The sequence below is a fragment of the Anoplopoma fimbria genome, chromosome 15, assembly GCF_027596085.1.
Source record: "Anoplopoma fimbria isolate UVic2021 breed Golden Eagle Sablefish chromosome 15, Afim_UVic_2022, whole genome shotgun sequence".
Taxonomy (NCBI): domain Eukaryota; kingdom Metazoa; phylum Chordata; class Actinopteri; order Perciformes; family Anoplopomatidae; genus Anoplopoma; species Anoplopoma fimbria.
This window is the reverse complement of record NC_072463.1, coordinates 21,658,195-21,685,788: the sequence shown is the minus strand read 5'-3', so window position 1 is coordinate 21,685,788 and position 27,594 is coordinate 21,658,195. Positions and strand designations below refer to the sequence as shown.

General features: G+C 38.3%; 2 protein-coding genes across 2 annotated transcripts; one reads left to right on the top strand and one right to left on the bottom strand.

Annotated features, from left to right (window-relative positions):
- Positions 1-893: 893 nt before the first annotated feature.
- On the bottom strand, positions 894-11,874 carry itpka (inositol-trisphosphate 3-kinase A). The gene is made up of 7 exons (XM_054614002.1): positions 11,271-11,874; positions 5,236-5,332; positions 4,764-4,977; positions 3,207-3,411; positions 2,700-2,801; positions 2,166-2,237; positions 894-1,837 (listed from the first exon to the last, which is right to left on the bottom strand). Exons 1-7 carry the CDS (start codon positions 11,685-11,687, stop codon positions 1,574-1,576), a joined length of 1,371 nt encoding a protein of 456 aa, XP_054469977.1. The 5' UTR covers positions 11,688-11,874; the 3' UTR covers positions 894-1,573.
- A 3,769-nt stretch (positions 11,875-15,643) lies between these two features.
- Positions 15,644-23,822, top strand: ivd (isovaleryl-CoA dehydrogenase). Its single transcript, XM_054613865.1, has 12 exons — positions 15,644-15,859; positions 16,859-16,948; positions 17,292-17,343; positions 17,469-17,638; positions 17,725-17,818; positions 19,049-19,179; positions 19,363-19,459; positions 19,630-19,723; positions 21,024-21,105; positions 21,273-21,377; positions 22,072-22,144; positions 22,731-23,822. The coding sequence occupies exons 1-12, from the start codon at positions 15,728-15,730 to the stop codon at positions 22,862-22,864; spliced, it is 1,254 nt and encodes a 417-aa protein (XP_054469840.1). The 5' UTR covers positions 15,644-15,727; the 3' UTR covers positions 22,865-23,822.
- Positions 23,823-27,594: the final 3,772 nt, after the last annotated feature.

Here is a 27,594-nt window from a genome sequence, read left to right as displayed (position 1 = left end):
ATTTATTATTATTCATGTATGTTAATAAAGGATCTGTATTTGTAGTTGATCACTGCCATTAAATACCACTGCACTGCAACTACTGGTGTTGTGCTGGTAGTACCTATGTTTACTCAGCAGGGGGAGGTATTGAGCCTTGGATCTACCAAACATGCTGCTGCAGGTATCTCAGTTCATTCAATTAATCAAAGATTCAACTGTTTAAGCTCTATTCAGTATTATTGTTTAATTCATATTTAATCAATTTGGTACTTGTATCCGATACATGTCTTTCTTTGGAGTCCAAACATGTTGATAGTTTATTTTTTTGTATTTTAAATGAATTGTTACACTTATATAAGGGTTCTATAGTCTTTCTGTATGTTTTTATGCTCAGGCCTGCTGATATTAGTGAATGTCATTTTGGTTGCTCAACTGTCCACTTGAAAATAACATCTTTCAGAAATGGTGACCTATCAAAATGCTCACATTGTTTTCCAAAGACTCCTATAGTGAGATTTTTGCCATTTAGAAATATTGATTATTGTTGAATTTCTTTTACAGAGACTGGAAAAAATCTCCCTTGTCTTGTTCACAGTGTATATTTTTTAAGGTCTGGTGCGTTATATTTCACACTCACTGAAAAGTGTTTTTTTCTGTATTCTTTTTGTTGGTGAGGGTGTTAATGACTCAACCAAAAATGGAAAGACATTCTATGCAATATACCGTCTTTCACCCTTTCCTCTGACCTAACTGCCCCAAATAAACAAACGTATATTGACCTCATTTTGTGTGGGTTTGATCAGTTTCACGGAGTGAACTCAGCCCTAGCTAACATAAATATAAAGATACCACAAATTTGTTTTTCTATTGAAAATTAAAAATAATAATAATTCCAAGTACATTTTCATATATTTTATTTGCACAACATCTCTGAAAAAGACCCCAAAAAGTGCAATATAACGAGTTTGATTACAAGAACAAAATCAGTGAAAGAAGTATAAATTGATATACAGTAAAGGTTTGTCAGAACAGTGACACACTAATAATTATACAGTATGCAGTACTATATTTACAATATGTTATAAGTTGTAGTTATATGACTGTGAGGTCTGTGAGCTTCATACAGCACAGCACTGAATTACTCCTGTGATATTATACCTACAGATGTATTGTCAGAGCTGAGGGTTAGATATTAATAAGGAGGACAGAGGTCTTTCTCATGCTTTAACTCATATTTCATGAGCAGTTACTTCACATGTAACACCTCCTCCCTGAAACTGAATTGCAGAATCCTTACACTTTCACTTCTGTTCATTTTATAGGAAGTTGAATTAGTGTCAGTTCATTTGCTCAGTGGTTCAGTTGCTAGTGACAAACTCTCTGCCTCTCTGTCCAGTGTCTAGTGAGTCTTTTCTGTCAGTGGCTTTATTAAGCTGCTCTTAGGATTTTCTTTGCAGCATTTCTGCATTTTTTTTAACATTTATCATTGAGCACCCAAAGCACATCATCATTTCTTAAATTTCCCTAAGGGTCTCTCTGTTGTGTCCATTAAAATAGTTTGACTTTCTTTCACCCGTCTACAGGTCGAAGGTCACTGACCATCTCTTTCTGTAGTTTGGCTATTTGCTGAGCAAAAGGTTTCTTTGCCTCTCCCTTCGTTGCTTACAGACTCCAGAGTGTGGATGAGGTTTTCCAGCCCCCACAGATAGCCGTCCTCCTGGTTGCCTTCCTGCCAAGGAATGTCATGGTTTAACATCTGGCCCTCTGGTAACGCCGTGGTCTTCCCAAAGTCAATGATCCAGACCTGTGCATTGCTGGTGTGGTCATGGATAAAGAGGAGAGAGCTGCCAATGACCTATGAAGAACACGAATGGTTTCATATTAGCTTTTGCTTTTCCTACTTCTGCATCTATTCATCCATTAATGCGTACATTACGATTTGATAACAAGACCAAATGTTGATTTAAACTATTTGGCAAGCAAACGGAGCGTTCTAAACAGTTTAGCTGAAAGTGAAGGAGTTTAAATAGTAATTGGTTAACGTGTTAGACAGTGCTCTCCACAACATCATCAAAATCAGAGAACATATTTCGGAGAAATGGTGTTCAGAGCCCTCAGGTAGAGTTAGATGAAGTTCCTGCTGCAACACTTTTCTTCCTCATGTTTTTCATATCAGTCATCACCTCATGTTGCCTGAAGAACTGTGATGTCTTCAGGGCCTGTCGGATCTCCGCCAGTCTGCTCAGGTAAGACTTCTATGTTTCAAGAAAAAACAGTGTCAGGCGGATCATAATAACATTACTTGAAGCCTATGATTAAATTTAAAATTATTTTAATCTGTATCCATTGAATCGACGCTACGGTTGTTAAACAAAGGACTGTAGACACAGTGTATATTTGGGAACCTCCCAATAGAAATCGCAAACAACATTCATTTCACTTAATATTTGCTATATGCAGTTCAAACACTTTCCATCCATCATCAGACTGTCCCCAACCTTTTTCCAAAGTAAACACAGAGTATAGAAACTCATTTATATTTGTCCAAACACTGAACACGGATGTGAGAGCTGTTGCTATTCGGTGTTGTCTTTCACGTAATCCCTGTGAGAGCATGCCTTGTGTCGATACACAGTAAAGTATGTTTTGTATATGTGCTTATATTACTTACAAGACACAGAATATATGTGTGCAGAAGCGAACTGACTGTCACGTACTATGATGTTGACGTTCCCTCCGACAAAGTCCTTGAACACCTGGATGACATCCTGCTTCGACCTGGTTTTCTTGAAGTCAGTCCGACACGTACCGTCACATTTCTAAAAGAGGGGAAATATTACACATTAAAATGTATTTTGTCCTGTGATTGGACTGAATTTATGTGCATTCTTTAAACCTTCCATAATCTAATTAGATTAAATTACTTCTTGCCACTTCAGGGCAGAGGAACAAACTGTAAGCAAATCATCACCTGATTAAGATGAGATGGTGAACGTGTTATCAAACAGTTGCCTATTAACCTATCAAACAGACACGAAGCAACCTAAGCATTTATTTGGAGTCGTTTTTCTGGCCACATGATTAAAGTAAGTCAAATATCCTTTTTTTAAATGCTTCTGTGCTCTTTTAATTTTGCTCATGTGTACATTTCTACTTTCTTTAGTGCCTTGCTCAACTGAATACGTGTATTATATAATCAATGGTGTCCACATCACTCCCTCCACCTTGATTCCTTCTATCCTGAAGCCCAGGGTGTTGGTGGAGCTCATGGTCTCCCTCCACTGCATGTAGCGAGGTTTCGTGACACCACATTGGGAATGCTCCTGGGGAGTTGGGCCTTCGCTGTCCACCTCCATCATTTTCTTGTACAGGTCTTCCCTCGGCTTGGGCCGTTCCCTTGCCCGAACAAGCTCCTCCTCCAAGTACGTCCTGAAACGGCAGGAGGAAGAAGGCCTTCAGGTACAGGAGCTGCATGTTTTTAATAATAATAATAATAATAATTAAGCCTTTATTAGTCCCACAATGGGGAAATTATTTCTCTGCATTTAACCCATCCCGGAGGAGCAGTGGGCTGCAATGAAGCGCCCGGGGAGCAACTTGGGGTTAGGTGTCTTGCTCAAGGACACCTCGGCATGTTGCCGGTAGAGGGGTTTGAACCACCAACCTTGTGGTTACGGGACAAGCGCTCCAGGCTGTTTTCAGGCTATTGGCAAAAGTTATATCTGCATGTAAGTAAATATTAAAGTTTACTTTCAGGGTTTGTCTTGTATCACACCCTTATTTACTAAGCTGCAAGTAGTTCACTTACAAAAGACATTTTATTACAGAGGACTCTGTTGCTGCACTAGAAGCTGGAGAGATCAGCTCCTTTCTAATCTTGTTCACTCATGCAGAAAAGCTGACGAGTGCATTAAAATGCCATTACTGAAACGCTCAGCTGAGAGCAACAAACTCTATAAGTAAAAAGCTCTGCTGGGGAATAGTACAACATTACATGCACAGTTGTCATATTCATATCAGGCAGTTATGTGCATGCAGATGTGAATTTCAGTTTCAGTTTAGGAGCTACACTTCCTCTCTGCTTAAGAGGGAAGTTGAGAGTAGACTCCAGCGTGCAGCGTTAAACTGTGAAAGTCTGAGTGTGTGTTGGTGCAACTTTGTGGTTGTGAGTGTTTTTGATGAAGGGGAGTCTCCAGGGACACCCTGTGTGTGTGTGTGTGTGTGTGTGTGTGTGTGTGTGTGTGTGTGTGTGTGTGTGTGTGTGTGTGTGTGTGTGTGTGTGTGTGTGTGTGTGTGTGTGTGTGTGTGTGTGTGTGTGTGTGTGTGTGTGTGTGTGTACTACAGACACACATACTTTGCAGACAATAAAACGATTTGTTTAATGTGTGAGTCTGTAAAATAAGTGCACATGTGTATGTGTTTGAAACGTGCAGAGTGTGTGTGTGTGTGTGTGTGTGTGTGTGTGTGTGTGTGTGTGTGTGTGTGTGTGTGTGTGTGTGTGTGTGTGTGTGTGTGTGTGTGGCCCCGCCCGCTGTGGCAGGAAGCCAAGCATGTAGCCTGCAGTTACAACAGGTGTTCCCTTGTAAAGCAAAAAACGCTTGAGAAGGCATGTACTGTCAACACGCTGCACGTCAACATTACATGAGCATCAAATATTGACATATCTGTCAATACATGTTTGATACAGTTACATGTATGGAAACAAAAATTAGGGTTACAATTATAAATCATTGCCTATATATCTATACTGTTATTATTAAAGTAATAGCTTACTTCCTTACCTCACTCCCATCTTGCAGTCCATGACATTGGGAAGGTCAAAGTTCGCCAGCAGGTCAGTCATATGAAGGAAAGACTCTCCATCTCTTTCCACAGTGCCATGGTAACCGGGCACAAATGGGAGCAGCGCATCATCCCTTAGCTTCTCAAAACACCGCATTTCGTTTTCCGAGAACTTCTTCAGGATGTTGCCCTCATCTGCTGCTTTGAAGTTACCTGAGATGAGATGTCCAGTGAAGTGCACATACGGTGGACATGACTCTAACTTATAGAGACGTGTAACTTTTGAATTCATTGTTTGTGTATGTTCTAGGGAGATAGTGGTAAAGGATACCAACAGATCTAACATCCATAACAAGTTTGAATCCCTGTCAGTTTGGTGATGGTGCTTGACCTCCTACCCTCCCTTTTTCTCATTCTATAAGAGCTGCAATAAAAGTTCAACAACTCAACAATGATCTGAACTGGTCATACCTTTATGCCCAGCAAGCTGAACCCAGTTCAGTTTTCTCCTCTGCGTAACACTGAAGGGCCAGTGGACGATTGTCTTCAACTTCCACCACGGCTTGCTCTGGAAAACGTGCAAGAAAACAAACAGAAGTGAGTGAATCGTTGTTATGTTTTGTGTGTTGTTGTTGTTAACATAAGTGATTCGATAACAGGAGGAAGTGCTGACCTTGGTCCACCCTCTGTCTGAATAGAAAATCTGATTAAATAAGCAATTCTACCCAGCAAATCTGATGCCAGGCTTGTGAATTTCCACTGTGTGAAACCTCCAATGTAGGTCAGTTAAATGCCATAACTGTGGAAACTCATATCTGCACACAACATCTCTATTCAGCACCTCCAGCTTAGTGTGTTGATAGGCTTTGATTCACAGAGAAAAATCTACTGTCCCACATCAGTTTACAGATAAAGACATTTCCTGGTGTATGGCTTTTATATTTAAGTAGGATTCAGAATGTCACACTGAATAAGACATGCATAATTTGTCTTTGTCATATATATATAGAGAGAGAGAGTGAAAATAAATCTGAAGGTTTAACAACAAATAATCTAGGGTGACACTGCCCTTGCTGCTGCCCTCTCAACTCCCACTCCATTTTTAGCAGAGTCAGGATTTTTTTGTTGTCATGTGGCAAATTGGAGCTGATTAAAGTAGGTACTGAACCCTGAACCGAAAAAAGGTGATGGTTGATTATCTTGCCTTGGCAGAGGTGTTTAGTTTTCCTTGGTTTGATTAAGGACTTTTCTCATACCACCCTTGCTTTCTTATTCTTTCTCCATCTCTGTCTCTCAGTATGCACACACACACACACACACACACACACACACACACACACACACAGACAGAAAAGCATAGCAACAGCTTGCGTATTTCACAGAGACGCAGTAGTTCTTCACACCTATGAAGAACTGTCTGTTTTATTCCCTCCAAGAAAACTGACCATATCTCAAATAATGCTTTTTTTTAACAGTGAGAGGATTATTATTCTAGAATTTACAAATCTACAATCACCTCAAATATAATTATAAGGAAAATACACCCAATGAACACACTCCCAGGCTTCGGAGAGGAAAAGTAGTACATGTTCTCAGATCCTGTCTTTAGTCATTGGAGAGGTCATTTCATTGACTCTGCGCGTTCTGATTTAAACAGGAAATGAAACAGGGACTTGTGTTAGTGAAACACAAAGCTCTGCAGCAGCCAGCCAAGTCTCTGTTAAATGTCAGGCGATATGCTTCTCTTGCTGTAATGCTACTTGTTTACTGATAATATCGCATTGTGAAGGTGTTAGACTTCCACACACTAGCATTTGTATTATTGCTGCGAGTCTTTACTTTATTAAAGTGAGTTACTTACTCGTGTCAGCATGTAACCGGTTGGTTACATTTTGATTGAAATAAAGAGGAGTCAAATCAAACCACGTTAATATGTCACACAGAAAACATACGCAGTACAACGTGTGGTGAAATGATTTCGTGCCTAGCTCCAGAAAGCCACAAACAAAAATAAACCGAGAATAGAATAATATAAAATAAAATCAGAGAAGTCAGCATTCACATGTTGTTATGTCATATCCATAGAGTGAGAGGGAACAGAAACTTACATATGAACTCTGAGTTTTTATGCAACCATAACGACCCTGCAGCTCTACAGCCAATATTTATATTTTACACACAGTCTGACATTGAAACTTCATATTAATCACTCCAAGCTGTCCCAGCCAGCCTTGAAACCACAAGAATTTTTACTGATAAATACTCAGGGAAATTATTGGTTTCACACTCAAGTTAGAACTTGAAATAACAGGTCTGCTTTCTGTTTAAAGCAGAGTGCATTAAAATTATTCAGACAACTAGTAGATTATTGGGTTAGTGGACTCCTTTGGGCCTTGAACCGCTAACAACACATCTACAGCTGAAACTTGACAAGGGGCATCGACTACACACTGTATTTTATGAGACATCACAAGCCAAAATGGTTGGGAAACACTGGTTTAATCCTTAAACTGTACAAGTCATATACATTTATTGTGTGATGTTTTTGTCATGTAACACATATTTGTAATAGTAACTTGTAATCATAGCTGTCAGATAAATGTAGGAGACAAAAAAGTTTAATATTTCCCTGAAATGCAGTGAAGCAAAAAGTGGCAGGAAATAGAAATATTCAAATAAAGAACAAGTACCTTAAATTGGACTTAAGTAGGGAACTTGAGTACTTTTCATTATTAATTAATAAAAAAGATACACAGTTTAATTTACTCACACAAATTAAAGGAACCTATTGCTCTTCTATTCTATTAGCCTAATGGTGGCATGGGTTTCTTCAACACTCTACACACTTGCTTTCTGCTGTGTCAGACAGACACACCTTTTCTTTGTAACACCAGGACTGTTGTATGTGAATGACAAAACGACACAACATCATGTTGATCTGAACAGTCAGAGTAGTCGTTAGCAACACTGCAAACGCAGAAAGCAAATTTCACCGGTTTCCAACAATTCATGTCCAAACAGTGAGGAGAACTAACTCTGAGACGGTGTGACTCACTCAGCCAACCATTGTTGTGGGCCAACCGTTATAACTCATGCCTTCCATGTTACACTGTATGGTCATCTTGCAGTGCTAATGGTACGTGAACCACTGCGGGATAATCAAATGATTCCTGTCCGCAAGATTAGACTGTTTGTCCACCTGTCTGTGTGTTTGCTCTCCTCTGCTGCATGTCCATTAAAAAGCACTTTGTTGTGCATTTTAATCTCTATTATACATGCATTAAAGTGTGAACTAGAAAAAGTACTGATACACAAGTGTTTTTGACTTCCTGAAGTTGCTCTTTGTTAAATGTCAAAGGCCAAGGCTCAAACTGGCTACTGACCACAGAAAAACATTATTACCCAATGACATACGTAGGTGCTGCGTGCGTCTGAGTGTGTCTGTGTGTGCGTGGGCTGATGTGTGGGTTGAAGGGGCAGAACCATAAAAGTGGCTTTTTTCAGAGGTGACACAAATAACACATTTTGACTTGAAGATATGATGAATTAAAGAGGCAATAAACAGCTAGAATGGACTTTTATTTGGGAGAGCCTTCAGCCTCACTTGATAGATGAATCCCTCTCTCTCTCTCTCTCTCTCTCTCTCTCTCTCTCATACATGCACACAAAAACAGAGGCTTAACAGGCAATGTGTTTTCAGTCTGTTTAAAATAAATGGACAGCTACAGACCTTGTATGGAGAAGGCTAAGAGAAGCGGTGGCACACACACACACACACACACACACACACACACACACACACACACACACACACACACACACACACACACAATGAGAGTCTGAGCCTGAGTCTAACGCGGTGACAGTGTAGACAAAAAGCAGATTATGTTGTTGAGATGACTATCAAGCAAAAGCTGCTAAAATAAGTGTTGTTCTGTTCCAATCTCAATGCAGAATACGAGAATGTGTGCTTCTGAAAAGTATAAAACTTCTCTATCTGCATGCACAAGCAATAATGTTCAAAGAGACTGAGACTTGTCGGCACAAGTAAAAGCTTTATCAGCCAAGAATGTCAAACAAATTTCCACCCCCAGCGTCTAATGAAGAAAAGGGCGATCCTTCAACACGAGCCTGTGTGCTGAAGGAGGGCCGCACAGTGATAAAGGTCAGGAGTTACAGTTCCAAAACATGAGCTGGCATTTAATGCAACAGTTGCATTTGCATCATTATCCATTTATAGTCTCTGCAAAAAAATATTATTATAATTATTGATACAAAAGAATACTAAGAAATGACATGAAGCTGTGTTTCTATCATCAATTAATTTGTTTGCAGTAAACAATATGATGTGTTGTTTTGCCACACAGCAAAGGTTATCAAGCTTCCCACAGCTTCTCTATGTTGGTTTAAGTTCATGCAGCGCCTGGCATCATTAAGGGGATGTGAAAGGACCTGATAAGCCATTTAACAAAAGGAAGGATAATGGGATTTCAATGGGGACAATCGATTTTCCTCAAAGATCATTGTGCGCTCTGTGGCAGGGATCTCAAGGATGTTTAATCTTTCTTTTCACATGATCTTTAGCAACTAGAGGAAAGCAGTGGGACTCGTTACATCTGTCAACTGGCATTTCAAAGATCTCAAAACAATACAAGCAAGTGCAGGACAAATGCAAAAAAAACAACCTGTACATTTCTACAACTGACTCATTTAGAACAGAAAGCTTTGGCTGTAGAACTCACTTATACGACAGCATTATGGGGCTAAACATCATCTACACGAACTCTAAACAAATACGAGCTCTATAACTGGATCCTCTCTGCAGTCAGAGATCCCAGTGGTCCTCTGTGAGGAAGTAGTTTGCTGATTATTGTTTATGTGCTGCTGTGCTTCACTGTTTCAAAGATCAAAGATGGCAATTTAAAAATAATTTGTCAGTATAAACATCCAGTCCTGCACCCTCAGGGGACTGATTCTCATTATGCATGTACATTTCCTACATTTACTAAACAACCTGTTTACATTACAGTTTATTCATATGCAATTACTGTACAGCTGTCAACCACAAATATATATATATATATATTATTATACTATACATTTTATTCATTATTTTATGTCTCAGATGCTCATTTTTAATGATGTGAAAATATTTGAATGAGTATTGACTGCTTCTGTTCTGTGAATATGACATAAAGAACTTGGACTTTACCCAGGATGCTCCATCTAGAAAAGACATTTGCCATAGTTTAATAGTTCTAACAGTATTTTTTTTATACAAGACAACAGATTGTGTTGAGTTATTGTATACGCTGTAACTGTGACATAACTACAGGAACATGATCTGCTTGTAAACATGCCAGTGATGCATGACAACTGCAACTCAGGAGCCACTTCACTGTCCCTCTTTAAGTCTTTAAGTCGTTATCTATTTATTGTCTGTGTCTGTGTAGTTGTATAGTATGTGTATTTATTGTCTGTGTAGTTGTATAGTATGTGTATTTATTGTCTGTGTAGTTGTATAGTATGTGTATTTATTGTCTGTGTAGTTGTATAGTATGTGTATTTATTGTCTGTGTAGTTGTTGTATTTATAGTTGTATAGTATGTGTATTTATTGTCTGTGTAGTTGTATAGTATGTGTATTTATTGTCTGTGTAGTTGTATAGTATGTGTATTTATTGTCTGTGTAGTTGTATAGTATGTGTATTTATTGTCTGTGTAGTTGTATAGTATGTGTATTTATTGTCTGTGTAGTTGTATAGTATGTGTATTGTTATTGTCTGTGTAGTTGTATAGTATGTGTATTTATTGTGTGTGTAGTTGTATAGTATGTGTAGTAGTTGTATAGTATGTGTATTGTCTGTGTAGTTGTATAGTATGTGTATTTATTGTCTGTGTAGTTGTATAGTATGTGTATTTATTGTCTGTGTAGTTGTAGTATTGTATATGTGTATTTATTGTCTGTGTATGTGTAGTTGTATTTATTGTCTGTGTAGTTGTATAGTATGTGTATTTATTGTCTGTGTAGTTGTATAGTATGTGTATTTATTGTCTGTGTCTGTGTAGTTGTATAGTATGTGTATTTATTGTCTGTGTAGTTGTATAGTATGTGTATTTATTGTCTGTGTAGTTGTATAGTATGTGTATTTATTGTCTGTGTAGTTGTATAGTATGTGTATTTATTGTCTGTGTAGTTGTATAGTATGTGTATTTATTGTCTGTGTAGTTGTATAGTATGTGTATTTATTGTCTGTGTAGTTGTATAGTATGTGTATTTATTGTCTGTGTAGTTGTATAGTATGTGTATTTATTGTCTGTGTAGTTGTATAGTATGTGTATTTATTGTCTGTGTAGTTGTATAATATGTGTATTTATTGTCTGTGTCTGTGTAGTTGAGCTGCTGCAACACTTGAATTTCCCCCATGGGGATCAATAAAGGAATATAATAATAATAATAATAATAATAATAATAATAATAATCATAATAATAATAATCTCACTCACCTCTCCGGTGTCCACCAGATGCTCTAAAGTGATGATGCCTTTGCTCTTGCTCTCGTTGTCGCTGAGTAAATCGTCCTCGGACTCCACCGCAGAGGAGCCCGTGGAGGAGATGGAGGAGTTGGACAGTTTCCTGCGCAGTCCTCCGTCCACGGCGTCATCCCAGTCCTCCTGCTGCATCTCCCGGGAGGAGCCGCCACCCTCCGGGGTGATGGTGACGTGCGGTACCCGGGGAGCCTCCATCACAGTCGGCGCTCCTGTTGCGGACGACGGGACGATCTGAGCGGCTTTCTGAGTGAGATCATCGCAGGTCTGAGACGCCTTCCCGGCTGTTCTTCTCTCTAAACGACACCCCTCGTGCACCCCGGTCCCAGGGAGCCCGGAGTCCTTGCAGCTCTTTCTCCTGCACTCTTTGGGCATTTGGCGCACAAGGAGAGCCCCGCAAAACCTTCAAAATCTGGTCATTTCACTTTCAGAAAGTTTACCTGGAGCTCAGGTGATGAGGAGGTCCTAGTTGTCCGAGTTTCCACGCGTTCAGCCGCCTGTGGAAGCCTCTCTGTGCGTACTGGTGGAAAGGGGAACCCCTCTGCTGCTGGCTTGGTTTGCGCCTCTGCAAGGTGCACACACACACACACACACACACACACACACACACACACACACAACTGCGCACAGCTTATTATCTTCCGCATTGCCTTTCTCGCTTCCTGACTGAAACGAATTTAAAACCAGCTGACAGGTTCAGTTCTGTAGATACAGGTTTCCTTCTGTCTGATCCACGACACTAACCAGACATCCAACTGAACGGGAACCAAACCTTTCATTTAAAATCAGCCCAGCAAGATAACAAGTTTGTTTGAGTAGATGTAGAACATGTTTCTACCGAAGGCCACGCACACCCACATACACCAACGTTACAAACATATAATATAATAATAAGAATAAGAATAATAAGAATAAACACTAATGGTGCTATTTGATGGGGAGGCTCTATTACAAGGTTATGTTTATTTCTAATAAACTCAGTGCTGATGTGCAGAATTTCAAAAAATAAAATATCATATTTGGAGATTGAAAAAAAAGCATTTAATTATTTAAATCGAATATTTAAAATGATCTTTGAGAGTTTGCCTGGTGATGTGTTTAGTTTTAACTGAACTGATTATGACTGAATCAGCTAAGTGCTGTTGCCCCCTAAATGACCACTAGGGGGCGGGTTTTAACAAAAACTCCACATTTAACATTTAAAACTCTGCTGTCGTCCTCTGATAAACTTGTTTCTTCTTTTATTTCCTTTGTTGCATTTTGGGCAATTTAAAAAATCATTACCGCACTCGAACTGTATTTATTGTCTATATCATTTGTGGTTTTTTTCTTAAAGACGATCTAGGGGTATGCATTTTTGAAACTTCTGAGCATGTGTGGTGTCTTTGATGTTAGCAGCATATTAATACATTATTAATGAGGTTTATAGTTAATAAATTGGTTACTGTGCTGACCCTCCAGGAGTCTGGTGGATGGATTTGGGTTGTCAGGTAGATTCATCTCACCTGGTCTGCAAGATTATATAAACTGGTGGCAGACTGTAAATGCTCTCTCTCTCTCTCTCTCTCTCTCTCTCTCTCTCTCTCTCTCTCTCTCTCTCTCTCTCTGTCTCTCTCTCTCCTGGTTTCCGACGTGTGTGGTTTTGCTACGTTTCGATTATCACGACATTTTAGTGTGAACTTTTCTTTAGTTGCAACTATGTGGTCTCCCCTCCTTTGTCCAGCCTTGAGCTGGGTTGTGACAGATCATCTAGGATCAAATGAACCATGCTGGTAATATGAAGTCTGAATTTTGTGATCATTTTGCCCAGTTTGGTTTGTGTTGCTATCTCCTGAGAAAGGTGTGTTGATCTTTTTTTCTTCTATTTATGATAATCAACATCCCTTGAAATCATAAATGAATGCAGGGCCACAAAAGCGCCAGGGGCTGGATTGAGTTGTGGGCCCTTGTTACACCCCAGGGCTTGTTGCACTATGTATGACTCAACTTGCAGTCAAGTAGTCATCAGGTACAGTACAAGGTGTGGAAACCTTACATATCATAGATAGCCAGCACTTCTCCAACAGTACACACAGAGCAGAGAAGCTGACAGTGAGAGAGTGAGAGAGTGAGAGAGTGAGAGAGGGGAAGAGAAGACCTGGACGACATCAACAACCCAGGACAGTCTCCCCATTTTCCAAGTTGGAAATTCATCCATTCTTGCTGGTTCTGGGATAAAGGTGGCTGAGGCCTGGACTGGAATCCGTTACTGCAGAACGTCAGCAAGCAGTAGGGATGACAGTACGAACAGATGAGTTTTTACTGCTCAACCTTATGTGTTTAGACTTGCAATACATATTAATTCAGTATTTCACCCTTTCTTCTTTTTTTTCAGTATTTGTTTTCAGAATTCGTCTCAAATAGGCCCTCAGCGTGGACAGAGGAATGTCTCAAACATTCTCCCTGTTGATGTGTTCTTTCCTCAGCAGGTCCGGCTGTCTGGTGTCTTTCTTCTGCCTGGACAGCATCAGCCCTGACCTGGCTGCCTTCACAAGAGCCCGGGGACACAATTGAAGTCTCTTAAATCAAGGCTCAGGACTTTTCTGTTTACCACTGATTTTTACTAAATAATTTATTTTACTGCACTGTAACTTTTTTTGTCTTATTTTTCTCAAACCTGTTTTTAAATGAATAGTTTTTAATTGCATTTAAATGTCCTTTTAAGACGTGTCTTATGATGTTTGTTGGTTTGAATTGCATTTTTGCTTAAGTGTGCTGTATAAATAAACGTGCCTTAATGTCTTCACAATAATTCTCATTGTCTGCTCTTGTATTTCTCAAGTCTTACTTCATTTCTGTAACTTCCATGTGTACCAAATGTGGAATTTGCCAGGATATTATAATTAGTTTCTATTTAATTTGTTTTACTTATTTGCTCTCAAATATAAACAAGAACAAACAAGAACAAGCTGAACTCCTGCAAATAGGCTAACTCGCCCGCAAACACATGTGGGGACTTCACCATGTGGTGGAAACAGAGAGAGATATTCTCAATCGTAGATTAAAACCAACTGTTTCTAAAAGCATTTAAAAGCGAATTGACTTCTTTGTATAATCCTATGACATGTAAATAGTGCCCCCCCTGCCGGATCTCCAGCTTTAGTTTCTACTCGCTGTAGTGAAGCAGGCGAGTATACAGCTTGTCTGTATTCCTTGCACCAGATTTAATGTTTGGCAATTTGATCAAATGAATTTAGCCACAACACTTTTTTTTATTATTGTTATTATTATATTTAATAAAATGATCACAAACCTGTTAACAGATTAGTCTTTAATATATTGGGGCCCTTGGGGTTTGAGGCCTCCAGGACAGCATAAGCTTTTTTTTTTTAAATTTTTTTTTTAATATATATATATATATATATACGCAACCATTATCATTTGACGTTACTCATTATTTTACCTCATTAATTACATGGCATATCTGCTTTCCATCAATGTTTTTTTATTTTTGTATTTTCAATTTGCCTGCGATTGTCAATGGGAATCTGTTCTTGATTTATTTGCTAATTGTTATTAGCAGCAAACGCTAAACAGCTAAACCTAATTTCTAATAATAATAATAATAATAATAATAATACATTTTATTTATAGAGCGCTTTTCAGAGTACTCAAAGATGCTTTACAGACATTTAAAAACAGCATATAAAAGCTACACACTAAAAACGTAAAACTTAAAACACACAGCATTAGTCAGACATTAAAAGCAGTTTTGAAGAAATTAGTTTTGTATCTTTATTTTGTTTTCTATCTTTATTTTGTTGTCTATCTTTATGTTGTATTTATCTTTATTTTGTTGTTCTATCTTTATTTTGTTGTATAGTATGTGTATTTATTGTCTGTGTCTGTGTAGTTGTATAGTATTGTATTTATTGTATGTGTATTTATTGTCTGTGTAATTGTATAGTATGTGTATTTATTGTCTGTGTAATTGTATAGTATGTGTATTTATTGTCTGTGTAGTTGTATAGTATAGTATGTGTATTTATTGTCTGTGTCTGTGTAGTTGTATAGTATGTGTATTTATTGTCTGTGTCTGTGTAGTTGTATAGTATAGTATGTGTATTTATTGTCTGTGTCTGTGTAGTTGAGCTGCTGCAACACTTGAATTTCCCCCATGGGGATCAATAAAGGAATATAATAATAATAATAATAATAATAATAATAATAATTTTCTAGTTTTCTCTTGAAAAAAAAAGAAAATGTAATACACCCCCAGTCCACTAGGTGGCGGTAGTGTGCGAACGAACTATTTCACAAGCATCAACAAGCAGTAAGGAAGAAGAATGACGTCGTGTTAAGTAACACCTACATCTGATGCCACAGTGTCAACTCCTCGTACTCTCGTCCTGAAGCCTGTCCGTCTGAGAGGAACCATGTTGGCCGTCAGGAGCGCCCTCCGCCTCGGCTGCAGGCTGTCCGTCCCCGCGGTGTGGAGGAGAGGATGCGCCGGTGCTTCTATCCCGGTGGACGACGTGGTGAACGGACTCACCGACGACCAGATACAGGTCAGCGAACAAGAAACAAAACAATCCCAGTGAGCTGGAAGGACAGCATGTTTGACGGACAATATAAAGGTTACTTAAGGACACTGTGCATGGGACTGTTTGACGTAACGCAGGCAGGAGTCAGTGGTGTTAGCCGATGTGGCTAAGCTAACAACATAGCAGGCAGACTTCATTGTTAGTGTAGATTAATTGGGTTTAATGCCTAAATCAAGTGGCACTTCAAACCACTCAAAGAGCAGCGTTTAAGCCTCACCAGATACAACAATCTACCAGCTAAGTAGTGAAGTTAAAAGGAGGTGAAAGGTTCTTTGAAACAGGTTTTCAAGTCAGTATTTATCAACTCAAAGTGATGAGACAGTAGATCAGGAACACCAAGAGAGCTGTACGGTGGCTGGGAGGAGTTCAGGGGGTGGGGTCCATGCAAAGCGTTTGATTGGATGAACGTGGTTGACCTCTAATCCCAGGTATTATGAAGCTCTATTTACAGCCATTTCACAGGTTTCTGCATTAAGTGTGACATATCTTCGCTCCTTTGACTGTAACTCAAATGACACGCTTGCTAAAGATGCAGTTAATCATTGTCTTAGTGTGGCATGCAGTCACCTGAAGGAGGAACAAGAGCATTACATTACATTACATTACAGTCATTTAGCAGACGCTTTTATCCAAAGCGACTTACAATCAGTAGTATATCACATATCATTCACACACTGATGACAGAGCTACCATGCAAGGTGCCACCATCACTAACATCCAGTCCACACCGATGGCAAGCCTTCGGGAGCAACTTGGGGTTAAGTGTCTTGCCCAAGGACACATCGACTGCCGAGGCCGGGTATCGAACCACCGACCCTCTGATTGGAGAACTACCTTGCTCTCCACTACGCCACAGCCGCCCAAGAGCACTAACGTCTGCATGTTTATTTTCCAGTGCTTATAACAAAATATGACCTATATGAAAGAGTTATTACAAAGTCTGTTGTTGTGTCTTTTGCACAGCTCAGGCAGACGATTCGTAAATTCTGTGCAGAAAAGCTTGCACCTTTCGCTGATGAGATTGACAAGACGAATGAATTCCCAGGAATGCGGGTGAGTTGTTGTGCCCTGTTGTACACCACACGTGCTGTTTCCTGATTGAGTTGATGGCATAGTTGCACATCAGCCACTACAATAGCGCTCACTGTAGTGGCTGATGTGCAACTATGCCATCAAAACCCATGCATATACAAGAAAACAACATTTGAATAGCTGTCCACTGTAGTGACCTCCATGCATGAAAGGGATAGTTCAGAATGTCGTAGCTTGTCATGTATACGACCTACACACCTGCTGTGCTGTATCTCACATGGGAGATGTGTATTTCCATTATTTTCTAATATAAATCGAGCAAGATTCCTGCCTTTAGTTTCTTTTTGCGCTGTCTCTCCAACAGGATTTTTGGAAAGCGATGGGTGAGATGGGATTCCTTGGGATCACTGCTCCAGGTAAGATAGCTCAAGGAAAAACACCTTCATCATGTTTAGAAGTAGTTGCCTGACAACTACCTACAGGAAACTACTCTTCTCTTTTTGTAGTGTTTTTAAAATGACATGCTCACATCTCTATTTAGAGGAGTATGGGGGCACAGGATTGGGCTACCTCGATCATGTCATTGTGATGGAGGAAATGTCACGCGTGTCAGCAGCCATTGCTCTCAGTTACGGCGCCCACTCTAACCTGTGTGTCAACCAGATGGTACGCCACGGCAACGAGAAGCAGAAAGAGAAGTACATGCCAAAGGTCAGGACCAATACAGCTCATGTTTAACATTATAAAACACCACAGACTCAATTCTTCATTCTCATCCTGATTTTCTCTGTTGCAAGTTAATGACAGGAGAGCATGTTGGAGCGCTTGCCATGAGTGAGCCCAATGCCGGCTCTGATGTCGTATCCATGAAACTCAAAGCCAAGAAGCAAGGTAGGACACACTCTGCAGTAGTGTTACTTAAAGTGGCACTTTTATGCTTTTCCACTTTTTCACTCTTCTTTAGTGTGTTATATATATTTTCTTTTACATGTAAAAGGTCCGTAGAGTGTAAATCACTCCACGCCTAAAAGGAGTTACCCTCCCCCTCAGTAGCTCCTGAGCTGCCTGAAACGGCTCGATTGAATTCTCTCCTTCACTTCCGTAACTTTATGAGGTCATAATGTGACGTAAAACTCCTTAGGGCTAGTTTGGCCCTCAAACAACAAAAGAGAGAGATGGAGCTGAAGCTCCGGAGGAAGAGTTTTTTTGAAATGTAAAACGTTGACCAGTCATAACAGAGCAGGTTAGCTGACCAATCAGGGCAGACGCTGCTTTCTGGAGGGAGGAGCAAGCGCTACAATGGATCATTTCAGAGAGAGGGTGAGAAGAGGTGCTGCAGGACAGCAGGATGAGAAAAACAAGGCGGATTATGAGCATTAACGCACGTAAACATGTTGTAACTGTGCGTGTGTCCTAGTTCCAAAAACAAAAGAATCAATACCAAATTGCAGTTTAGTAAAAATTATTCATTACTTCAACTCAAATAAGTTAAACTAAGAATTAACAGAATCAATATAACTAAGGTAGAACCATGGCCCAAACAACAGACAAAATAACTGATATGCCCAGAAGGGCTGGATTATCCTAAACAAAATAAACAATCAAACAAAAAGGCTTCCTAAAATACAGCAGATACAGGAGTGAAGAGCAAAATAGAAAGTGGCATTTAACCCCTAGAGCTGCAGTGCTTTTTCAACCAAAAAGATTACCATATAAGTTACAGACACACACAAAGTCTCCTGGACACTAAATTCAACCAAAATCTCTGAAATAATCAAAGGTTACAGAGCAAATGGCTTTGCAGGCTGAGGACAGAATGATGCTGTGAAACCAAATCATTTTTAAAACGCAGGAGGTGATGGACTGAGCAGCAGACACAACCCCAACCTGAACCTATCCAGCCAGTCATGGAAATGCACCTCAATTGACAACAAAGATCCTCAGAACACGGAGCACTCACTCTCACACAAAACACAGCCACACTAAAACAAACACATTTCTAAACACGACTGTAACAAGTGCAGAAATAAGTAGTACTTTTTAGCTGATAAATGGTTTTTAAATCTTAATTTTGCAGCGGAAGTCTGTTTTAGTTCAACTTAATTTGTATTTTTTCCACAGGCGACTACTATGTTCTGAATGGCAACAAGTTCTGGATCACAAATGGGCCGGATGCCGATGTCCTTATTGTTTATGCAAAGACAGATCCAGAGGCCCATCAAAAAGGCATCACAGCTTTCATTGTTGAAAAGGTAAATTAAGTCAAGTGATGAAGTATTCTTCTGTCTTTTAAATTTACTTGTGGTTCAGGGGAGGTGGTGGGCCAGTTCTGGGGATCAGCCTCGCATTCTGTCGAATTAATAAAATACAAGATTATGCAAACGGACATGAATCACAGTAATGATAAGAAGCTTGTTCACATGTGCATTTTGTAGGGAATGCCTGGATTCTCTACAGCACAGAAGCTCGACAAACTGGGTATGAGGGGCTCCAACACATGCGAGCTGTTATTTGAAGACTGCAAAATCCCAGGTGTGTGTGCAGACTTCGCCATATGTTCACTTGTGTAAAACAGGAGAATTGATAGAAATTTGGGGTGTTTTGGCTAATTTTGTTTGCGTGTGATCCTTTTAAAAGTATTCTTTTTTTATCATGTAGGCTTTTCATTTATTTAGTTTAATTTTTTTGATTGTTTGTTGTAGAGGAGAACATCCTTGGTCCGTTGAACAAGGGTGTTTATGTGATGATGAGCGGCCTGGATCTTGAGAGGCTGGTGCTTGCATCAGGACCTATAGGGTAAGTTCATATCAGAGATAAGCTTGAATCAAACTGTTTGAAAAATTGGGAAGTTACTTGGATATTTATTACATACAGCAAAATGAAAAATGTTCTGTGTCTCAAAAGCGTTACCAAACCAGAAAACAATAAAACACTTTAAATAAGTGCAAAGTAAGACATTTGGAGCATTTTGTCATGGACATTAAAGCAAAGTCATTTCTTTAAAAAGTACATTCTTTATTGTGTCTTGATGCTTCTGAGGTCAGTCCACAGGTCCCAATTAAGCTTGTGTTTGAGCACAATGCCAAGGTACTTGTAATCTGTGACAGATCGTATTAGTTCATAACAACCAGCAACTTGATTGTGGGACAAACTCGCACCGCTGACATTAAGAGAAAGAGCAAGTCGGGAAAACTAAATGAAAAACTTCAAAATGAATGTCTACTTTCACTTTTTGGCATCCTTCATTTTCTATCATGTGTTATCATCTTGTTAAATATCCTATTTATACAGCGGGTAGCTCAAATCAAGCAATCTGATTTGTTCATAGTTGGGATATAATAACCAAATACTACAACTAGGAAGTCCTTTTCCTTTCAGTATCATGAAGCGTCTGAGAAAACAAAACATTAGATTAATGACTTATCGTAGTTGCTTAGCGACAGGGTCACGGGGGGATTACTTCTGCCAACATGTAACAGGTTACAGATACAGAGTTGGTTGCTAAAACTGCTACGAAATGGAAACATTTGAAGGTTAACTTCTATGGAGACATGGATTGAGCTACGCCCATCTCCATAAAAAAATCCACCTGCTAAACGACATGCCGCGCTACGTAAAGAGAAGGGGTCTTCACACGACAAAGAGCGTGAAGGCTCTGTTGAGTTATTGGCAACCGAAACTCGGCAACATCCTTGCCTCGCCAACCAACACACCTCCACCTTACAAATAAAGGCAATCTTATTACAAGCAATTGTAAAAGCCATCTTACTGCCCCTGGACAGCTTCTCAGTGGTTGTACAATAAACGGAAACATACAAATAATGTAAATACATGACCAGATAATGAAACTAAATAAATGAAATGAAAAAATAAATATTCTAGCTGCTAGTGCACGTTCCATAGTAACCGCCGTTCCATAGCAACCACTCTGGTATGTGCGGGCAGCCAGCCCAGGAGGGCCTATTTTATCTGGACATTATTTATTGATTAAAAATGTTTTCATACTTCATGACACGTCGTGAGCTAGAGCTTGATTATACAGTATGACAGTTGTTTGAACTGTTCAGCAGTCTTAAAAAGTATCATTACTTTCCAGCATCATGCAGGCGGTTTTGGACAATGCTGTTCCCTACCTGCACATCAGAGAAGCTTTCGGACAGAAGATTGGACACTTTCAGGTTTGACCTTCAGTTTTCACTTAATGCAAAAAAAGTAGAGTTTGAAAGTTAACTGTTAAAAAGTATCCTTTTGTTACATTCAACACCTCTAGTGTGAAGCGTGCAGCTATAGAATTTAAAATTGCAAATTGAAATTAACATAATGCTTTATGTTAATCTGTTTACAGCTAATGCAAGGCAAGATGGCTGACATGTACACCAGGCTGAGCTCCTGTCGGCAGTATGTGTACAACGTCGCCCGCGCTTGTGATAAAGGACACTTCAGTTCAATGGTAAGAGGATTTCATTATCTACTCCGCAGCACCCTGTTAAAAGATTATTTAAAATTCTGCCACAAAAATACCAATAAATATCAACAATAAAATAAGAATCAAAAAATATATATATGTTATTACATATTATCGATGAATTTGTGTGAATTTATATTCTGATACAACTTCTGTAAATGTGGTTTATTACATTTTTTTAAATAATTGGATCGTTGATTTATTTAAGTAGCAAAATAGATCTCTGTGAACACTCTTAAATACAGTTAACTATACCTTACATCTTGAAATGCCGTGTTTAATCGGTTTATGCCAACATATAACGTAACGATTGCAATGTTTTGAGCCAACTTTTTTTTTTTTTTTAAACTTCAAAATCTATTGACTGCAATCTCACAGAAGAGTTTTGGTGATCAGTGACCTGTCAAATCTTTAACAACAATGTCATGTTATTACATAGTGTCAGATTGTGGTTTTGTATGTGTTTGACTTTTCATATTGTGGTAAACTATTTTTTTCATTGATTCTAAACATAAAATGTTTAAAAATGCCTCTGATTTAGCGTGATGGAACACAATGAAGAATGAAAGAGCTCTTTGCATGAGAGTGTCAGCCTCTTATTTTACTTGTTCCTAAATTGTACTGTTAAAGTTAATTTAGTTGCACACAGGGACTATGTTGACTTGCGTTGTCGTTGCAGGACTGTGCTGGAGTCATCCTCTATTGTGCAGAGAACGCCACCCAGGTTGCTTTGGATGGAATTCAGTGTTTGGGTAAGTGCCAATAAACTGAGTGGCTGAAATGAAAACTGAATGATAAATTAGAATTAGGACAAAAAATATGCATCTGATTAAACCTAGAGATTAGATTCTGACTAGACTTCCTGTGGGGTTTATTGACCTCCTCAATGGTTGACACTGATTCTGAATGGAGCCTTGTTGTTGGTGTGAAGGTGGTTTGATGTTAAAATCGTTGAGGAGCTGGAAGCAGGACTCAACAGGTGCAGCTAATTTGGTTAATAGCATGCTGCCTAGCAAATGGCTGCAGTCATGATAAGAGAGGAGAGGTTAACTCAATTGTATTGTGTGAACATGGAGGGAGTTACTTTCAGTAGATGTAGCTGTAGATATATTATGGTTTTGATAAAGTACGATTTGTTAATTGTACTTCAGGTATGAAATACACATTGGTCCAGTTATCAAGCCACGCATCACACGTCTTATGAGTAGCAGCTGACCAAGATGTTACAAGCTCAAGGACTCATTTAGTGTTAATTTAATGTCTGCAGACTGTGCACTCTAAAGCGACCGGCTCTCTTACTGTCACACTAACTTTGTATTCTGTGTCACTCATGAACAGGTGGGAACGGCTACATCAACGACTACCCCATGGGGCGATTCCTGCGTGATGCAAAGCTGTATGAAATCGGCGCTGGCACAAGTGAAGTTCGCCGGCTCATTATTGGTCGAGCCTTCAACGCCATGTACAAATGATCAGAACTGAGAAATGGTGATCGCTAAAGACTGTATGAGCGGTTTGCCGTGGATGAACACCGTTACTCACACCCAGGGCCTTATACTCGATGATTTGTTGCTGCTGTTAGGATGTTGATGGATTGTCACGTGTTTTAGAATAATTTTCACACATACATGAAATCACACAGAGATGACTGTAAAGTTACAAACTACCGGCAAATTAAATGTTGTTTTAGTATGTTGCGTCATTTTGGTTAATTTGAATGTGAATTGCATTGACTTGATAACCACCGAAATGCCAATATAGCAATACAATTAATATGAAGTACTGAACCTTATGAAAAGGTTGTATGTTCATTATATTAAAGTTTATTTAGGCCTCTTGAAACTGCTGCGGCTGTTTCTCCTTCAACATCAAATGTTGGCGTTTCAAGGGTTATAAAGAATAATTCTGAATACTGTACAATTCAATTCAATTCAGTTTATTTTGTATAGCCCAGAATCACACATTACAAATTTGCCTCAGAGGGCTTTACAATCTGTGCACATGCGACATCCTCTGTCCTTCCCTCACATCGCCACAGGAAAAATACACATATTATACATTCATTAATGACTTTCTCTAACCTTAATAGTGAATATCACTGGTTGATAAAAAAAAAAACTTGAGCTTTTTTTACTTCCATTTCATTATTTCACTGCAAACTGATAACTGTTTCTGCTCAATAAGTGGAAAAATGCATCTGAAATTTGAGTATTCTGTTGTAGAGAATTAGCATTAGAAAACAGTTTGTCCATTTTTAGGGGCAAATGTTTCCTGCTGTTGTATAGTGGCTGTACAGTCCAACTGGAGAAAAACTCCTAATGATTTGTTTGTCTTCTCTTCTCCAAAGAACTAACTATAGATACAGTGTGAAAATGTATGAAATAATGTAGTTTTGTCTGGCATGAATAGAATAAATGTTTTATTTCTTGACTTGAGTTTGTGTCAGTTTCCTGAAGGATCGCATTTAGAAAAACAGAGGAAAATATTGTAAAGACAACATACATGTTTGTGTGTAGTCTGAACACAGAGCTCCTTGTTTCTTAAAGCCGAAGGGGAGACAATGATTGAACTATCCCAGTGCATTTGAATAATACATGTCTCAGAGTGGATTCTCCCTTCACAGGAAACAAGACAACATTATTATCTCTAACACACTGAACTGAAATGAGATGTTGCTTGTGAGAAACTAGATTTACATTTTATTTTGTAAGAATAAATTTGCTTAAATAATCCTTAACAATAACATAAATGACTTAACTATGTGATGTTTATTTAAGGAGACATATGAACATGGGTGGAAGAAGTATTCAGATCATTTACTTATAAGTAAAAGTATTATTTTCGGCACTATAATAACAGTTTTTGAATTAAATGTATTATCTTAAGTAAGTCTACAGAAGTATAAGCAACCTGTGCTAAAGTATCAAAAGTGAAAGCTGATAATGAGTGTTTCATTATTATTGATGCCATTTAGAAAATACTTTTATATTTGCCAGAATTTTGATAACTGTAACTACTCATAGGTTGCTTAATCTGTAACAATACATCATATATTTTAATCTGATCACATGTTGCAGTAAAATCTTAATCTGCAAAGCAACTAACTAGTAGCTATCGTGTTATGTTATAAAGTAAAAGTATATAATTTCCCTGTGCAATGTATTGGAGTAGAAGTATAAGTAGTATAAAATATTTTATTATCACGGTTTCAAGTTTTTTTTATGTTTATGCTGAACTGAAACAATCTGAGCAATCAGCAAGTTAGTACACAGTTAATGCAAGAGAGCACATATAAACTGTTTGAAAATGATCAAAAGTGCAAAAGACATCATATAGTTCTGATGAAGGGGCTGTTAAACAAAAAGGCATCAAAGCTGTAAACAAAAATCTGAGACAAAGACAATCAATCAAACTATGTGTTTCCTGTATTGGAATGATAGGTGGCTTTTTCTCCTTTCAAAAGCTCAATGACAAGATGAAGGATGATGGTTTACCTCAGAGATTATGACGCATCTGTGGCACACAGCAGTCAGTTTCTAGATTAGAATGTCACACTTTATATCCAGTAAATAGACCATTGTTGTTTACGGCTTTGCTGATATTTTTTTATTGTTAATTTCTAAAATATTCCATGGGCCTGGCTTATTATCAGTTTTGCTTTAACTTTAGAGTAAAGCATGTGAGTAAAGATGTCACTAGCTACCTTCGAAAGGGTTAATCAATCATTGAATCAGTAATGGGATCAGTAATATGTGATTATAGTCCAAACTTCTGGGGTTTCTTCCTGGTTGTAAGTCCATATTTTTGTGAAGGAAGCTAACTTCTGTCAGAGGAGTGTGCCTCGTCATTTTTAGCTGTACGTCTCTTTATGAGGCCGGAGGACTCCTCCCTTCAAGGGAGTGGTGCAAACTGAATGCCTCATTGTCAAGTGAAGGTTACCTCTTCACAATAAGCATCTGGAGATAATGTAAGTGAGTCATTGATAATGGATGCAAGTTAACCTTCTCCATATATAGTTTATATATATATATGAATATAAACTACACTGGCTTAATTGATAGATAATACATATTTACTAGAGCTTTATAGGTCAGTTTAAAGCTATTATTAAGACTTTTGTTTACTCAATTGTCTACTTTCTTGGACAGTATCCATTTATTAACAACTTTATTTAACATTTTAAAACATGTAAATGCAAACCCGATGTCTTGTTATAGACTGAGAACCCCATATGCATTTATTATTTGATTAGAAGCATTTATTACCAAATAGAATGAGTAAACACAGGACCAAAGGATTTGCCACAACCTGGCAACCCCAAAGCTGTTCCTATATCAATAGCTCATAACTGATCTATAAGGCATTATCAAAGGATTCATTAACATCAATATATAATTAGTTTCAACTTTTAAAAATGTGAATTAACAGAGAGTGGCACCAGGATAATGAATATCTGTTTAAAGTAGCTAATCATTGTATAAGTAGCCAGCAGGAGGGTACTTTGAACTTGCAGTAGTTTGCAGACTAAATGGTATTTTATGCACACATGTGTTATATCAGCACCTGTCTGAGTTTAGTGTGGGTTTTAAATGTGTGCGTCTACTTATCTTGTAGTGGTCTCCAGTATGGAATGCTTATTTCCTATTTGTATTAACTATTTCAGTTTAGTGAAATCAGCTGCAGTGAAATGAAGGGAAATCAGGTAAAAAGACTGAAAAACAAAATTCTTTATGTAGAAAAAAACAAGCTCATAATGTCACAATCCCAGGTTCAATGACACAACACTGCATAAAATGAACACAAAAAGTCACATAAGACACAAAAAACACACCAGGAGTGCTCCAGGAGGCTCCATGCAGTCACACGTCAGAGCAGGTTTGGGTCATGAGCCAGAGCTGACAAACCTCAGATCCTTCACTGAGAGCCCAGTAAGTCTATAGAAGTATAAGCAACCTGTGCTAAAGTATCAAAAGTGAAAGCTGATAATGAGTGTTTCATTATTATTAACAATAACATAAATGACTTAACTATGTGATGTTTATTTAAGGAGACATATGAACATGGGTGGAAGAAGTATTCAGATCATTTACTTATAAGTAAAAGTATTATTTCGGCACTATAATAACAGTTTTTGAATTAAATGTATTATCTTAAGTAAGTCTATAGAAGTATAAGCAACCTGTGCTAAAGTATCAAAAGTGAAAGCTGATAATGAGTGTTTCATTATTATTGATGCCATTTAGTAAATACTTTTATATTTGCCAGAATTTTGATAACTGTAACTACTCATAGGTTGCTTAATCTGTAACAATACATCATATATTTTAATCTGATCACATGTTGCAGTAAAATCTTAATCTGCAAAGCAACTAACTAGTAGCTATCGTGTTATGTTATAAAGTAAAAGTATATAATTTCCCTGTGCAATGTATTGGAGTAGAAGTATAAGTAGTATAAAATATTTTATTATCACGGTTTCAAGTTTTTTTTATGTTTATGCTGAACTGAAACAATCTGAGCAATCAGCAAGTTAGTACACAGTTAATGCAAGAGAGCACATATAAACTGTTTGAAAATGATCAAAAGTGCAAAAGACATCATATAGTTCTGATGAAGGGGCTGTTAAACAAAAGGGCATCAAAGCTGTAAACAAAAATCTGAGACAAAGACAATCAATCAAACTATTTGTTTCCTGTATTGGAATGATAGGTGGCTTTTTCTCCTTTCAAAAGCTCAATGACAAGATGAAGGATGATGGTTTACCTCAGAGATTATGACGCATCTGTGGCACACAGCAGTCAGTTTCTAGATTAGAATGTCACACTTTATATCCAGTAAATAGACCATTGTTGTTTACGGCTTTGCTATTTTTCTATTGTTAATTTCTAAAATATTCCATGGGCCTGGCTTATTATCAGCTTTGCTTTAACTTTAGAGTAAAGCATGTGAGTAAAGATGTCACTAGCTACCTTCGAAAGGGTTAATCAATCTTTGAATCAGTAATGGGATCAGTAATATGTGATTATAGTCCAAACTAACTAGTAGCTATCATGTTATAAATGAACACAAAAAGTCACATAAGACACAAAAAAACACACCAGGAGTGCTCCAGGAGGCTCCATGCAGTCACACGTCAGAGCAGGTTTGGGTCATGAGCCAGAGGAGCTGACAAACCTCAGATCCTTCACTGAGAGCCCAGCTC